Source organism: Podarcis muralis, chromosome 17 (assembly GCF_964188315.1).
Source record: "Podarcis muralis chromosome 17, rPodMur119.hap1.1, whole genome shotgun sequence".
Taxonomy (NCBI): domain Eukaryota; kingdom Metazoa; phylum Chordata; class Lepidosauria; order Squamata; family Lacertidae; genus Podarcis; species Podarcis muralis.
In genome coordinates, this window is record NC_135671.1 from 11926463 (window position 1) to 11941280 (window position 14818).

At 43.5% G+C, this 14818-nt stretch overlaps 1 protein-coding gene across 1 annotated transcript in view; it reads left to right on the forward strand.

Annotated features, from left to right (window-relative positions):
• Nucleotides 1-14818, forward strand: part of LOC114587817 (uncharacterized) — a 30780-nt gene extending 15962 nt beyond the window's left edge. The window contains exons 4-8 of the mRNA XM_077921212.1: nt 586-691; nt 9196-9339; nt 10584-10714; nt 12535-12705; nt 14287-14818. Of these exons, the coding sequence (XP_077777338.1) occupies nt 586-691; nt 9196-9339; nt 10584-10714; nt 12535-12705; nt 14287-14412 (678 nt within the window). The 3' untranslated portion in view covers nt 14413-14818. The remainder of the gene's footprint in view (nt 1-585; nt 692-9195; nt 9340-10583; nt 10715-12534; nt 12706-14286) is intronic.

Here is a 14818-nt window from a genome sequence, read left to right on the forward strand (position 1 = left end):
TGCGATGAGTGTCTTGCTCTGCATGGAAAACAATGTCATCAATACACAATGGATCGCTCAGTACTAATCTCCACTTTTGCTAATATTTGGGGGTTCAGGAAGGTAGACAGTCTGTGTGGCACACATAGCTGTGTCTTCTGACAGAGGAGAACAAATAGGAGGCTCAGGTGGAGTGGCTGGATGGCTGCTGCTGCTGCTCCATAACACCTGTCATTTGAGGCGATTGCCTCACTATGCCTAATGTTATGGCTGGCCCTGCATGGAAATTTAGGAGAAAAATACAGTGGTACCCCGGGTTAAGTACTTAATTCGTTCCGGAGGTCTGTTCTTAACCTGAAACTATTCTTAACCTGAAGCACCGCTTTAGCTAATGGGGCCTCCTGCTGCTGCCGTGCTGCCGGAGCCCGATTTCTGTTGTCATCCTGAAGCAAAGTTCTTAACCCGAGGTAATATTTCTGGGTTAGCAAAGTCTGTAACCTGAAGCGTATGTAACCTGAACCGTATGGAATCCAAGGTACCACTGTATTTAAGATAGAGAAATCATTTATCTCCTTGGTTTTGAATAAGTTTGTCTGTTTGTTTCAGTTGTTAAAGCAAATTCCTGTCACGGATGGTGACCAGTTAACGTTCCAGACTTACTGTAATGCTTTGTCCTGGCTATCTAAAAGCAGCTTGGAGACCAAAGTAAAAGGTAAGACATAATTCCAGGATTTATATTAGTCCTCTCTGTTTATTCAATTGCTCTTAAGCATTCCGTTAGTTTCAGTGTTAAATCTTGCAGTAGACACTATCTGCTGACACATTCGACAGAGGCCTCGCACGGCACAGTATTATCCTTGTAGAGTATGGTGGCATCTGATCTTGAGCTCTTATTTGCTGTCACAACAAATGTTAAGATACTGTCCCTAGCTGGGTAAGATAACAGCTGGAATATACTTAAGAAGCAGATATGCCTTTAGACTTTTTCCTTTCCTTCTTACCGCTGTTAAACATATAATAAGGTAAGGCTACTGAGAGATCCATTCATGTCATATCTAAGGAGGGAGGAGAAATCCATTTCAATTTGCATTTTAAGGGGAACCTGCCATATTCACACTTTCTGAAACGGTGCATGAACCAAAATGGAGCCATCCTTTGAACTTTGCACATCTCTGAATTTTGTACACAAAGTAATGTGCACAAATATGCATTTACTAGGGGAAAGCTTGCATAAAAATGCAGAAATAGATGAAAATAACACAAAATGCATTACATTATGCACTTTGCAAAAAATACGTATATTAGGCAGAACTACATCAAACCTGTGTACATAAGGAAAAAATTCACACTAAAACGCTGGTAAATTTTCAAGAGTTTTAAAAACAAATCACAATTGAATGTGGAAATATGGAGAACTGAACAAGACTGGGAAAATAAGAAACCGAGAGAAGCTTAAATTGACAGATTTATCCAACAGTCATTATGATGAATCTATATGATACCCAATCAAGGGTTAACGTTCTTGAGGAAATAATAACTGAGGAAATGATTAAGACTGATATTTCACTCACAAAACTAGTTTTTTTAAAAAAATAAAATAAAAGCCACCTATTGTATTCTCTGCATTGATTAGGAATGCAATTGCAGAACGTGCTATTAATGTATAAAACTCTGTCTGATGTGTGTTATCTCACAAGTCCTTACTGTTATCAGAACACCAGTAAAGAAGGTTGAAAACAATCTAAATATTTCAAGAGATTCATCTTGAAGCATCTTCCAGAATTGTGGCTTTAGCCATGACACCATCACAACTCAAATAAATGTGTTTGTCACCCATCAAAGGCAGCTAGCTATGATGGCTATGGTCCATCTCTACAAGAAGCAGGAAGTCTCAGTTGCTGTTGTGCCCAGATCCTTCTTACTGGCTTCCTATAGACATCTAGCTGGCTACTGTGAGAGCTGGATGCTAGGCTTGATGGGCCATTGGCCTGATCCAGTAGGCTCTTCTTATGTTCTAAGTACTTAAAGAATCTTCTACAGGGTTATCCTCTGGCCCAAACAAAAAAGCCAGATCAGAGACCATGCAGAATAGACCAAGCAAGCACTATATTATGACAAAAAAAATAAAGGAATGAATCGAATACACAGCAAGGCAGAGCCTTGGAAGAAAGAGCAAAGGAAAAAAGACCTATCTATTCAACAATGAAGATTTGTATAGGTGGTTGCACCCACATTGGTTGTAGCCCAATTCCCACCTCATTGTGGACACGTTTATGGCTTGGGACATCAAATCAGCAAATGCCCTGTGCTGCAAATGAGAATGAATGTATGGCTATTTCAGTACTGCAGTCTGTAACCTATTGGCAGACTAAGAGTCTGGGTAAGATATGGGCTTTGCCTTTGTAAATCAGCCGAACTCCAGTCAAGTCCAGGGAGGTTTGCTTGCTTGTGTGGGATGATTATACAGAAGCAGTCGTGTGTGGTAGTTTTGTCGTGTTGTCGGGGGATATTCTTCTACCCAGTATTTTGTTCTCCAGGGATCACTATCAATTTTCTCTGTAGTTTAGTATTCATGAAAAGTTGTGTCTTGTGTCTCTTGGAATGGAAAATGCCATTTACTTTTTGATGGCATCTGCATGTTTTCAGACACGGGCCCCATTTATTTCAATGGGACTTGCTTCCAGATGAGTGAGTAGAGATTGAAGCCACATGATTTTCTAGTTTACTTGCTTTTTGCATACTAATTCATTACTGGCTTGTAGTTCAGGGTTTACTCACTTTCTTATGTGTATTGCATTAGGTTGTTTTAGTCCATTCTGCTGTAGATTTAGATCAGGACTTTTATCAGAATGATTTTATACATCAACTATCTTTCCTGGGCATGGGGCTGGATCCTAAAATGGTATTCTTAGTTCATGAAATTATCTTCCTCTCTTCTCCCCTGTTGCCCTGTAAGGTGACTATATGTTCTACTTTACAGAGTTCCTCTTCAAGCTCCATGGAGGGTCTCCTCCTGTAGTTGGTTAATGATAAATTCTATTGGATTAGCCTTCTTGGGAAATCCAAGAAACAGGTTGAATAACATTATACTCAGGCATCACATTGCTGTAGGTATAAATCTGTTGCCCACGTTCAGCTGCTCTGCATTCAAAATGAAATTATTGATTCATTACCCAGGCTTGGAAGGAGTGAAGAAGTGCTGAAAGGTTTTGCTTTTGAAATACCTGATGGGATTAGCTGTCTCAATTGAAAAACCCAGGAATACCAGTTTTGAAGTGCAGAGTTCATTTGATTAATTAAAGCAATTACAGCACACAGTGCATTTCCTGCAGATTAATGGCCAGATGGGGGAAACTGATATTCTGGAATTTTGCTTTGTTTTGGGCTATTACCTCCAGCTGGCTGCTGGACAATCCTTTGCTGGAACGACTATTATTGCTATTAAATCATTTTGTTTAAAAACAACCAAACAGGAATAACTGCTCCTTTCTTCTCAAAACCCCAGCCCCAGGCACACACCCAATGCTTTACAGAAATGATATAGCTCTAGGGGCTTGGCCTTCTCTGTGAAACAAAAGACTGTAATCCAGTTCTTATCTCACAGCATTTTCTAAAATTATTTCGCCTACAGTCATGGGAGAAAGGAGCTTTGATTGAAAAATATGGATGTGAATTTCTTGAGAGTAACTTCAGTTGTGTGATTTCTATAGGTTATGACATGTAAAGCCCTAAGTGGCTTAGAACCGGGATATCTGAAGGATCATGTCTTTCCTTATAAGCCTACCCATCAAACTTCATTTGAGAGCCAGTGTGGTCCAATGACTACTTAGTGTGTTGGACTAGATGCTGGAAGACCAAATCCCCACTCAGCTACAAAGCTCATTGGGTGACCATGGGCCCACAATTGCTTCTCCACCTAACCTACCTTACAGAGTTGTTGTGAGTAGAAAGGGGTGGCTCTGTCATTAAAAAAAAAAAAGATTCAACAGATATACATCTTAGAAAAAGAGGAAAAACAAACAAACAAAACACACAGACTTATGGACATGGTAGGTATATGAGAGGAAAATAGCATAAATATAGATTTTACAGTACTCAGTATATAAATACTGTATTTTTCACTCCATAAGACTGACCATAAGACGCACCTAGTTTTTAGAGGAGGAAAGGGGGAAAACCCCGTTTTTGGGGGGATCAGCTCACAGTTCTGCAGCTTCTTTTGCAAAGGGGAAAAGCCGTTTTTTTGAGGATCAGTTCAAAGCTGTTGAGCTTACTTTGCAAACGGAAAAAATCCTGTTTTTATGGGGTTCAGCTCACAGTTCTGCAGCTTCTGTAGGAAAGGAAAGGGAGCCATTTCTACAATTTCCAGACAGATAATTTAATCAGCCAGTCACATGTCACTGGGGAAAGAAACAGCCTCCATCTGCAGAACATTCAACAGTGGAGGCCTGGGCAAGGGGGCGGGGCCAGAAACGGAGCCAGCGATCAACCACACATTCACTCCATAAGACGCACAGACATTTCCCCTTACTTTTTAGGTGGGGGAAAAGTGCATCTTATGGAGCAAAAAATACGGTAATTTGTGGGCATCCATCTGTCTTGGGAGACAGTGGAGGAGTGTGCCTTTTGGGGTGAGTTCAAGCTGTTGGACAGTTGCAGCGCCTGCTGTGGCTGTAGAGACTGATGTGGGAGAGATGTTTTGTTGCAGCTGGGGCAGATGAAGGTGTCCAGTTGTGCTGCTGCAGATGCATCACGGCGTTCCTTCTCTCTGCTCTCCTCCCAGCGGTCCTTTCTGCTCTGGCCACTACTTTGTTTACACAACTTTGCTGCCTGTCTCCAGGCACTGTTGTCATCTGCAAGGGATTCCCACATGGCAGGGTTGATGTTGCCAGCAATGCCACTGGGACTAGATGACCCTCGGGGTCCTTTTCAACTCTATGACTCGATGAGATGAGATATTCTAGCCAGACAAAAACCATCAAGGAGCAAAGCAGGGCCAACCAGGAGTGTGGCCTGGGAAGAGTCATGAGTGGCAGATACAAAGGGCATTTGACTCGTGAGCCTGAGGTTCCCCACTCCTGCCCAAGTAAATATGCCTAGTACAGTGGTACCTCGGGTTACAGACGCTTCAGGTTACAGACTCCGCTAACCCAGAAATAGTTGTTTAGTCATTTAGTCGTGTCCGACTCTTCGTGACCCCATGGACCAGAGCACGCCAGGCACTCCTGTCTTCCACTGCCTCCCGCAGTTTGGTCAGACTCATACTGGTAGCTTCGAGAACACTGCCCAACCATCTCGTCCTCTGCTGTCCCCTTCTCCTTGTGCCCTCAATCTTTCCCAACATCAGGGTCTTTTCCAGGGAGTCTTCTCTTCTCATGAGGTGGCCAAAGTATTGGAGCCTCAGCTTCAGGATCTGTCCTTCCAGTGACCAGAAATAGTACCTCGGGTTAAGAACTTTGCTTCAGGATGAGAACAGAAATCGCATGGCGGTGGTGCGGCGGCAGTGGGAGGCCCCATTAGCTAAAGTGGTACCTCAGGTTAAGAACAGTTTCAGGTTAAGAACGGACCTCCAGAACGAATTAAGTTCTTAACCCGAGGTACCACTATACTAGTTCCTCCTATACCATATATTCACTCAATTTTGGTGCATTTCTCCTCATATATTATATAATAAGAAGACACCTGGATCTTCCTAGCTAGGTCAGCGTTAGAGACTTATGAGTGGTTCACTTCATTCTAGAACATGTCTGTAGGGCTTTAAACTTTTGTGTACTAAAGCAGTGAGTCTGAAGGTATGAATGATATATTAAGGACCCCACATCACCATCATTGACAGGAAAACATATTAGTGAAGGAATGGTAGGGACTAGAATTCAGGATTTCTACTGTTTTCTTTTTAGCAAGGGTCGTTGCTGTGGGGCTTGCATGCTTTAGGGACCCATGACTGTGTTTGAAGCTGTTTGCTGCAGCTATTGATCCAGACGTGGCTGATAGATCAGACTAGGATGTTCTTAGTTATCAAATTGTTAACAGCCGCACTAGATGCTTGCTGGGAAAACATTAAGGGGAAGCGAGGATCCACCTCCATAATAACACTTTTGTAGTTTTGGGGGGCTGGATTCCGTGATTGTTTTCTTTTCTCTTGGAATAAGATGAAGCTTGCTTGGATTCTTGCAAATCTGTGACAATGAAATAGCAACAAAAACAGATAGCTACAGAGCCCCCAAGGGCCACGACAGATACTAATGAATCTTTCCTGCAGGCTGAAGAAGTATTCAGATGTGTAGCTAGCAGCTGACGTCCGAATAAAAATTCATCAGTCCGACTGTACTAACTCTGGTCACAGAATAATAGCATCAAAAATAGATTCATCAGTCACTGTTAGGCATTGCTTGATTCTATAGGGTGGCTATTTGAGAATCCCTGATAAGGTTCGTTGGCAAGGCCCAGCATTTCTGAGTAGGGCAGAGCATTAGTCCGCAGTATTTGCGACACAGCCTGGTATCTCTGACCAGCGTTGAAACGTGGGCTTGCATCATGAGACTTAAACCATGAAATTGACTCTTATATTCCAAATTAATAGGAATTTTGGATTACTGCCAGGCTTGCAAGGAGATTCACACTTCAATAATCTAGATATCCTCTGCTGAAGGCTGTTTTTCAATGAAGAAAACTGAGCTGTGGGGGAGAGAAAACGAAAAGAGAAGCTTGGGAGTATGGCAACATTTTAGCAATGTTGAAAGATTCGGGCAGCTGAATAAAGCAATTAATAGAAAGGATAGAATATTCCCGAGTAAACAGAGGGCTGATCGCACTGCATTTTAATTTCTCTTAGTTTCCATTGAAATCAATGGAGCTTACTTACACCATGGCTCACTTGGCCCAATGATCTCAATGGGAATGAAGTACAGTTTCCTTAGTTTGGATCCACCATTGTGTGTTAAAGTTACTTGCAAACCATTTTAAAATAAAATTTAAAAAAATGAATTCCTTTCTATCATGCTAGGGCCTTTGTTTCCCCAACCACTCTGGGCGGCTTTCAACAGAACATTAAAAACAGAATAAAACTTCAAACATTAAAAACTTCCCTAAACAGGGCTGCCTTCAGATATCTTCTAAAAGTTGGATAGTTGTTTATTTCCTTGACATCTGATGGGAGGGTGTTCCATAGGGTGGGTGCCACCACCGAAAAGGCCCTCTGCCTGGTTCCCTGTAACCTCACTTCTTGCAGTGAGGGAACCGCCAGAAGGCCCTCAGCGCTAGTCCTCAGTGTCCAGGCTGAATGATGGGGGTGGAGATGCTCCTTCAGGTACAGTATACTGGACCGAGGCCATTTAGGGTTTAAAGATCAGCTTGTCACCTTGCCAATATCAGCAATGCCATGCCTAGGGTGTGTTTTTTTCAGCCAGAACTCAGTTCTGGCAGCTCTCAGGTGGGTGCCTTTGCCATTCTAAGAGAATGAAGGAGATGTTCATTGTGAGTTCTGGCACCTCTTTTTCTAGTAAAATAGCACTGGTCGTGCCCACAGAAAAAGTGCCAGGTTTGAGCTCAAGAATAATCATAAACAGTTCTTGTATCTTTCGAGATCCTGCCCCTTAGCTCAATTAACTTGCTCCAACATGGGAAACTTGAGAAAAACCCCTTTGCAGATTGGCTTTGCTTAAGAACAAATCAATGGTTCTTAGAAACATCAGTTATTGACAGGATTTTGGGGCACATCTGGCTTTTAAAGCAGCCAATACCTTTTTGTTTGTTTTTACCACATGAGTGGTAAGCCCTTTTGTACAAATCAATAAATTACCGTCATTCCACTCTAATTCCCGTGATGCATGCAAACAATGCAATTATCCCAAATGAAGAGGATACAGCATCTGTGATTTCACCGAACTCATAAAAATGATAATGACGCACATCTAAAGATTTATTGATTTCCCAAGTGCACGCTTTTCTTTTTTTTCCTTAACAAAATTGGTGGGGCAGAGGGTGCTCCGGATTGTAAGTGTCATTGGTACACAGGAGTTTAGCTTTATAAAAGTGGCATTCTGATATTGTCACCAGAGAACAATATTGTGAATGCTAAGCTTGTATTTGCCTTGAGGCCAAAGTCAATTGTTCTTGAACCCTTTTTGGCTAAATCTCCTTTCTTCTGTCTGTGCGGTATTGGATAAATATACTTAAGAGAAGATTGTTTTCCTTGCTTCCTCAGACCAAAGTCCCATTAAATCCATGATTGAAGCCACTACCACAGAGGAGGGAGGAGATGCAGAGAGTGTCTGTGGGCTAGACCCAGGGCCAGCCCACCCATGAGGCAAGGTGAGGTGACCACCTCAGGCAGCAGGATCCATATGGGCAGTAGATCCAGTCTCCAAGAAATTATTCACCCACTGCCACTGCTGTACCTCCTTGTCCTGCTCCCAAAGCTGTGTCTACAGTGGCGTCTTGGTGAATAGGCAATTCCTGCTTAAACTGGTTACTTGCAGTTTCTGTGGTGGTGCTGTTTGGTTGCTTCAGATTCCATAGTGTGACGTGGAAAGGTCTTCAGAACCTGACTGCTGATGCCAGGTTGCTGGCTAACATCATTGTGCCCCATCTATGACTTCCTGCCCCATCTAAAACATGGGTAGGCAAACTATGGCCCGGAGGCCGAATCCGGCCCAATCACCTTCTAAATCCAGCCCGCGGATGGTCCAGGAATCAGCATGTTTTTACATGAGTAGAATGTGTCCTTTTATTTAAAATGCATCTTTGAGTTATTTGTGGGGCATAGGAATTCGTTCATTTCCTCCCACCCCAAAATATAGTCCGCCCCCCACCCCAAGGTCTGAGGGACAGTGGACCGGCCCCTTGCTGAAAAAGTTCGCTGACCCCTGATCTAAAATGTTCAGAGATCTAGACGGGCTTTTTAATCTGACCCAAGATTTCAGTCCTGTACCCACAAGATTTTGGCCTCCACTACTGCCTAGCAACTTGTTAGATGGAATCCGTGGCACAAAATCATCCTGTTCACTCTGTGATCCATGACTGGTTGGAATTCCCCATGTGCATAATCTTGGAAGGTGGAAGTATCAGTAATTTTGGGGAGAGGGGGACAACGATGGCAGGATTTTTTACTTCTCCAAAATGGCCAGTAATTCTAACTAATAATAAAAACGGGAGAAATATTTGGAGCAGATTTAGAAAATAACCTCCAGTTTGTTTTTCATCTCCCTTGCTTAGGACTATACCAAACATTATTATCTGGCATTGTTGGCAAGGAACAACTCAGGGGTTTGCTGCATGACTTATATCCTATGCAAAGTTGCAGTGCCGTTGATGAACTTTCTGCTACTTTCCTCAATGAAGTGGATAAAGACAATCAAGGTAATTTGCTGACTTTTTGAGAATATTGATTGAAGAAATGCGCATTCCAGGCTCCATGATGTGTAGGATACCATGTTAACAGAAAACTTAAATTGACTGAAAGAAGATCAAAAACAATGCATTTCTTTCATAAAGGATGTGACACAGCACCATCTTGTGGATTCTTCGTTATGTGGCAAACAGAAATGAGGGGGAGTTTGCAAAGAGAGACGTGGTTTCCAGGATTATTTTGCTTTTACATGACTCAACTGAAGTCAAGCTGTTCCTGTTAATTCCAATGAGACAATTAAGAATGTACTCACTTTCTCCCAACTGAAACCAATGGGGCTTAAAAGTGCTTAACTATGGCTAGATCGTGTTTATTATTTTAAAACCAAAGCATCGTATACCGTCACTGCTGGTTCTTTACATACATAAATTTGCAGTAAGTATTTATGTATGTAAATAAGGTAAAGGTACCCCTGCCCGTACGGGCCAGTCTTGACAGACTCTAGGGTTGTGCGCCCATCTCACTTAAGAGGCCGGGGTCCAGCGCTGTCCGGAGACACTTCCGGGTCACGTGGCCAGCGTGACAAAGCCGCATCTGGCGAGCCAGCGCAGCACACGGAAACGCCGTTTACCTTCCCGCTAGTAAGCGGTCCCTATTTATCTACTTGCACCCGAAGGTGCTTTCGAACTGCTGGGTTGGCAGGCGCTGGGACTGAGCAACGGGAGCGCACCCCGCTGCGGGGATTCGAACCGCCGACCTTTCGATCGGCAAGCCCTAGGCGCTGAGGCTTTTACCCACAGCGCCACCCGCGTCCCATGTATGTAAATACATACCTGGAAATTACTCTGTGATCCAGAGACTATTTTCTACGCAGAAACCCAGTGTGCAAACAGCTTTTCTGCATCCACAAGGACTTTCCTATTCATGACAATTCCAGATAGAAATATGTAACCATCCTCATTGCACTCATGTGCAGCTATTGCCCCTGGCAATTCAGTGAATAGGGAGTCCTGCTCTTCCTAGGAGTCGTTTCTCCAGCTCTGAATATCTGAAGAGCTTTGGATCAGAGCACATTTTAAAACCAACCTTCCCTAGTAGTAGAATATCCATGCTTTGGGAACTTCCAGACTGGGCTACAGTAATGTGCTCTGTGTGGGGCTGCCACTGACGAGTATTTAGTAACTTTAGTTACAGGATAGCACCCATTATCTTGCAGATAAATAGCATTAATGTAAGAAGAACATTTTCTCCTTAGGGTATATCTCTGAAGATATGTTTGTTGCCTGGGTTCTATCCTTTTCAGAAGAAATAGTCAAATCTACACTAGATTTTCCAATAATACCTCCAAATCTGACACAAACTGAGCATCCTACTTCTTATCTGAGTGTAAGTAGACATTATGATTTATTTTTAAGATTTCCCTTTTTTTAAAAAAAGTTGTCACTTTTCACTAATAATAATTTGTGGGAGTAAAGAAAGTGGTTACCAATCTATATTAAAGAATATGCACATGACATATTATACGTAACACGTAACAAGATTATATCTGTTGGACTTTTAATATTTCTGCATCTAACCAGCAATATGAGTACAGTCAACATCTCTTTCCAGAATTCTAATAAGTCCACATATTTGCAAAGCTCGTATCTGTTAAATACAGAGAACTGCAAAATGCCAAGGCTTAGCAGCCTTCTGAATGGCATTCTTATTGGTCTGGCTTTTGAAAGATCAAATTAATTCAGAAGGATGTGCGTGAGAGAGAGTGCAATTCTAAATCGTCTGCTTTTGATTTGTGTATCTATTTGAAGTACACTTAATCTGACCCAAGGGCTTGAGATGCAGTAGTCTAGAAATTGCAGGTAGGGCTATTTGCATGGAGAGCATATGGAACATGCCTCAAATCTTGTGGAAATCCCAGTACTATATCCATGTAGACTCTTGACCTGTTCCTAAGGAATCATAGCTTTTAAAGAGAACTCAGCGGAACATTCTGAAATAGCATTTTGGATACCATCTTGTTTTGTGATCCAAAGTGAGATGTTGCCAACCGTTTTGCCAAAAGCAGCCAACAGTTACTTCCATGAAGGGACAAAGTGCTTAGAAAGCTGCAGTGAGCCCACACATCTGGACCTGCCCAGACACACACCTGTTTCTCTCTTTGTCCCCATCATCTACTGTGTGAGGTTCCAGGAGCTGAGGAAGCCAGTAACTACATGCAGAGGCACCCATGCAATTTCATGAATGGGAGGAGCTGCACATTGTTTGGGCGGGGCCAGAAGCACAGCCCTTTTACAGTGGTACCTCAGGTTACAAACACTTTGGGTTACAAACACTTTGGGTTACAGACTCCGCTAACCCCGAAGTAGTACCTCAGGTAGGGCTGTCCTAAGCACATGCGGCGCTGGGGTGCAAAGATCCTCCCATCCCCCCCCCCAGCCCAGTGCAACAAACCAGTCCGAAGCGTCAGTATTGACGGCTGAGCAAAGCTGTGTGCCTCGTGGTGTGAACAGCATGCTCTCCACGGCTCTACACCAATCCCAGGCACGCAGGAGGGTGGAGCTGGCCGGCCAACCACCTCAGCAATTTGCTGGCTCCCTTGCCCCTGAACTCGTGGTGCAGAGCCACCAGCAGCAGAAGAACCTGCTGCGGTGCTCCAACGGGCAGGATCTTCCCCAGACTCCAACCCTCGGGCCCCAGACTCTCGGCCTGGCACCCCTGGGAGCCTGGCACCCGAGTGCTCTGCACTCCTGGTGCCAATGGTTAAGGCGGCCCCGACCTCAGGTTAAGAACTTTACCTCAGGATGAGAATGGAAATCATGCACCAGCAGCAGGAGGCCCCATTAACTTAAGTGGTACCTCAGGTTAAGAACGGTTTCAGGTTAAGAACAGACCTCCAGAACGAATTAAGTTTGTAACTGGAAGTACCACTGTACATCATTCTACATGCTCTGTCTTTTCACAGAGTGTGAAGGGAGCAAAAGAGAAATATACAAGGCTGTTAGATGCAAACCTGATAACTCCTCAGAAGTTTTTATAATATGGCTACTGTTTAGTTTAATGTGTTTCCGCTTAGCAAGGTCATTTAAAATATAACTTTATGTTGTTAACCAATCAGAATAAAGTTCTAACCAGAAGCTGAGTCCATCGAAGACCATGTGGCTCACCCATGGAATGCAGTTCTCTAATAATCCACTTTGTTTTTGCAGTTCACTGCAGATATTCAGGATAAAGAAGGACTGAGTGACCTGCAACTTGTTAAGGTGGCCACAGAGATAGCCACAAGAAAAAGAAACTGGAGGCTTCTGGCTAGTAAGCTTGGCATTACAGAGAAGGACAACTTCCATTTGGGGAATGAGCATGGGAAAACAAAGGAGCAAGTAAGTCAGATTAGGTGTATGGTGTGGATGGGTGTGGAATCTTTTGCAAGTGTCAAAACCAAATTGAGTCAGGAGTTGGGGAACATGCAGTAATTATAATAAAAATGCAACAGCCATATTGAAAGACAAAGAGTGGCATACCTGTTAGGTTGGTGGAGAAAGCCATGTATTGAATTGATAAAGAAGTTGCCTGTTCCAGTGGCAGGATACTTGGGCACTAAGCATAATCCAGAAGGGCATAGCTGGCAGCAAGGTGTCCAATACAGCCCATGTTGTTTCAAGAGAGTGTGGCATTCAGATGAGGTCTCCTAGAAGAGATGGAGAACCTGTGGCCCTCCAGATATTCTTAGACCCTATCAGCCCAGACCAGCATTGTCAGGGACAAGAGTTGTAGAGCAGTAACATCTGGAAGACCATGGGTTCTACATTTCTACCTCCTGTCCTGATGGAGAACCTGTGGCCCTCCAGATATTCTTAGACCCCATCAGCCCAGACCAGCATTGTCAGGGACAACAAGAGTTGGAGAGCAGTAACACCTGGAGGTCCATGGGTTCCACATCTCTACCTCCTGTCCTGATGGACGAGTTGATGACTTCTGAAGCTGTACGCCCCTTAACAAAGAGTGGAGTGGACTCAAAAGGGCTGTGCGCTAGCTTGGAAATGTGTGCATCTCTGACATTCAGCATCCTCCTTGTGTGCCTCTTGGTATTTCCAGTGCGGGATTACACGAGGGAGCTTGGATGTTTGGGGAGCTAACTCATGAGGAGGGGCTCATGCTGCATGCTTAGTTGTCCCCAACCACAAGACTGAAGTCCTTTCCTGAGTCATCTTCCCTAGAAAAGCAGAAAGGCTTGCCTTTGCATGGTTACTATGACAAGATTGGAAGCAACTGGGATTTCCAGTCCATAGCTCTGGTCTTATGAACTTCCTATAGGAAGCTCACAAGGGGTATCTGAGAATCTTCCAAATGTTTCTGTGAAAGACTGCTTGGTTTTGTAATGTAATGAACATAGGGAAACTGCCTCAGATAGAGTCAGCCCATTGGTCCACCTAACTCAGTACAGATGTGGGAAACCTGGGTCTTCCAGCCATAGTTGAACTGCAACTCCCATCATCCCTTGCCATTGGGCATGGACTACCAGATACTAGGACTGCCCCTAGGGCTGATGGGAGTTGTAGTACAGCAACAGCTGGCAGGCCAAAGGGTCTGAACCCAATCTATACTAGCTGGTGAAGTTTCTCCAGGGTTTCCAACAGGAGATATTCTCAACTCTGCTGGGAGATGCCAAGGACTAAAATTAGGGGCTTCTGCATACAAAGAAAGTGTCACTGAGCAGCAAGGCTCCCTCACAAGCCCATCAGTTTGTAGCTTACAGGAAGTGCCCCTCACTTTCTCGCAAACCAGCAGGCTTGAGGCCAATTGAAGTGAAATGAACAGATACAGTACTGATATATGAGATGGTATATGGTAGTTATATGGTAAAACCAACCATATGACTGTCATAAGATTTTACTGCTTTTCTATAGCTGTTGAGAAAGGTTCAGGGTAATATTTTGCTCCCCTCTTGTTTTTATGTGCAGATCCTGAAAATGTTACTGAGCTGGCACAGAGCATGTCAAGGAGCTCCTCTTCCTATACTTCAAGCAGCCCTGCGAGAAAGTGGCAATGTAGACATTTGTAATGAAGTGTTCCACTTGAGCTTTTAATATATATATATTTGCTAGGAGAGGATAGTTGCTTTAAGCCAGGGTGGGTTAGCTTTCCCAGCCTAAGGGTGATGTTCTCTTTTGTGCAATGCTATTGTTATATATTTGTGTAAACCCCTCCTTTTCCCCTGATATGGACTCAAGACTGTGAGAAGCCAAGTTACAGGGAACCAGGCAGAGGGCCTTCTGGGTAGTGGCACCTGCCCTGTGGAATGCCCTCCCACCAGATGTCAAGGAAATAAACAACTATCTGACTTTTAGAAGACATCTGAAGGCAGCCCTGTTTAGAGAAGCTTTTAATGTTTGATGCATTACTGTATTTTAATATTGTGTTGGAAGCCGCCCAGTGGCAGGGGAAACCCAGCCAGATGGGTGTGGTATAAATAATAATATATTATTATTATTA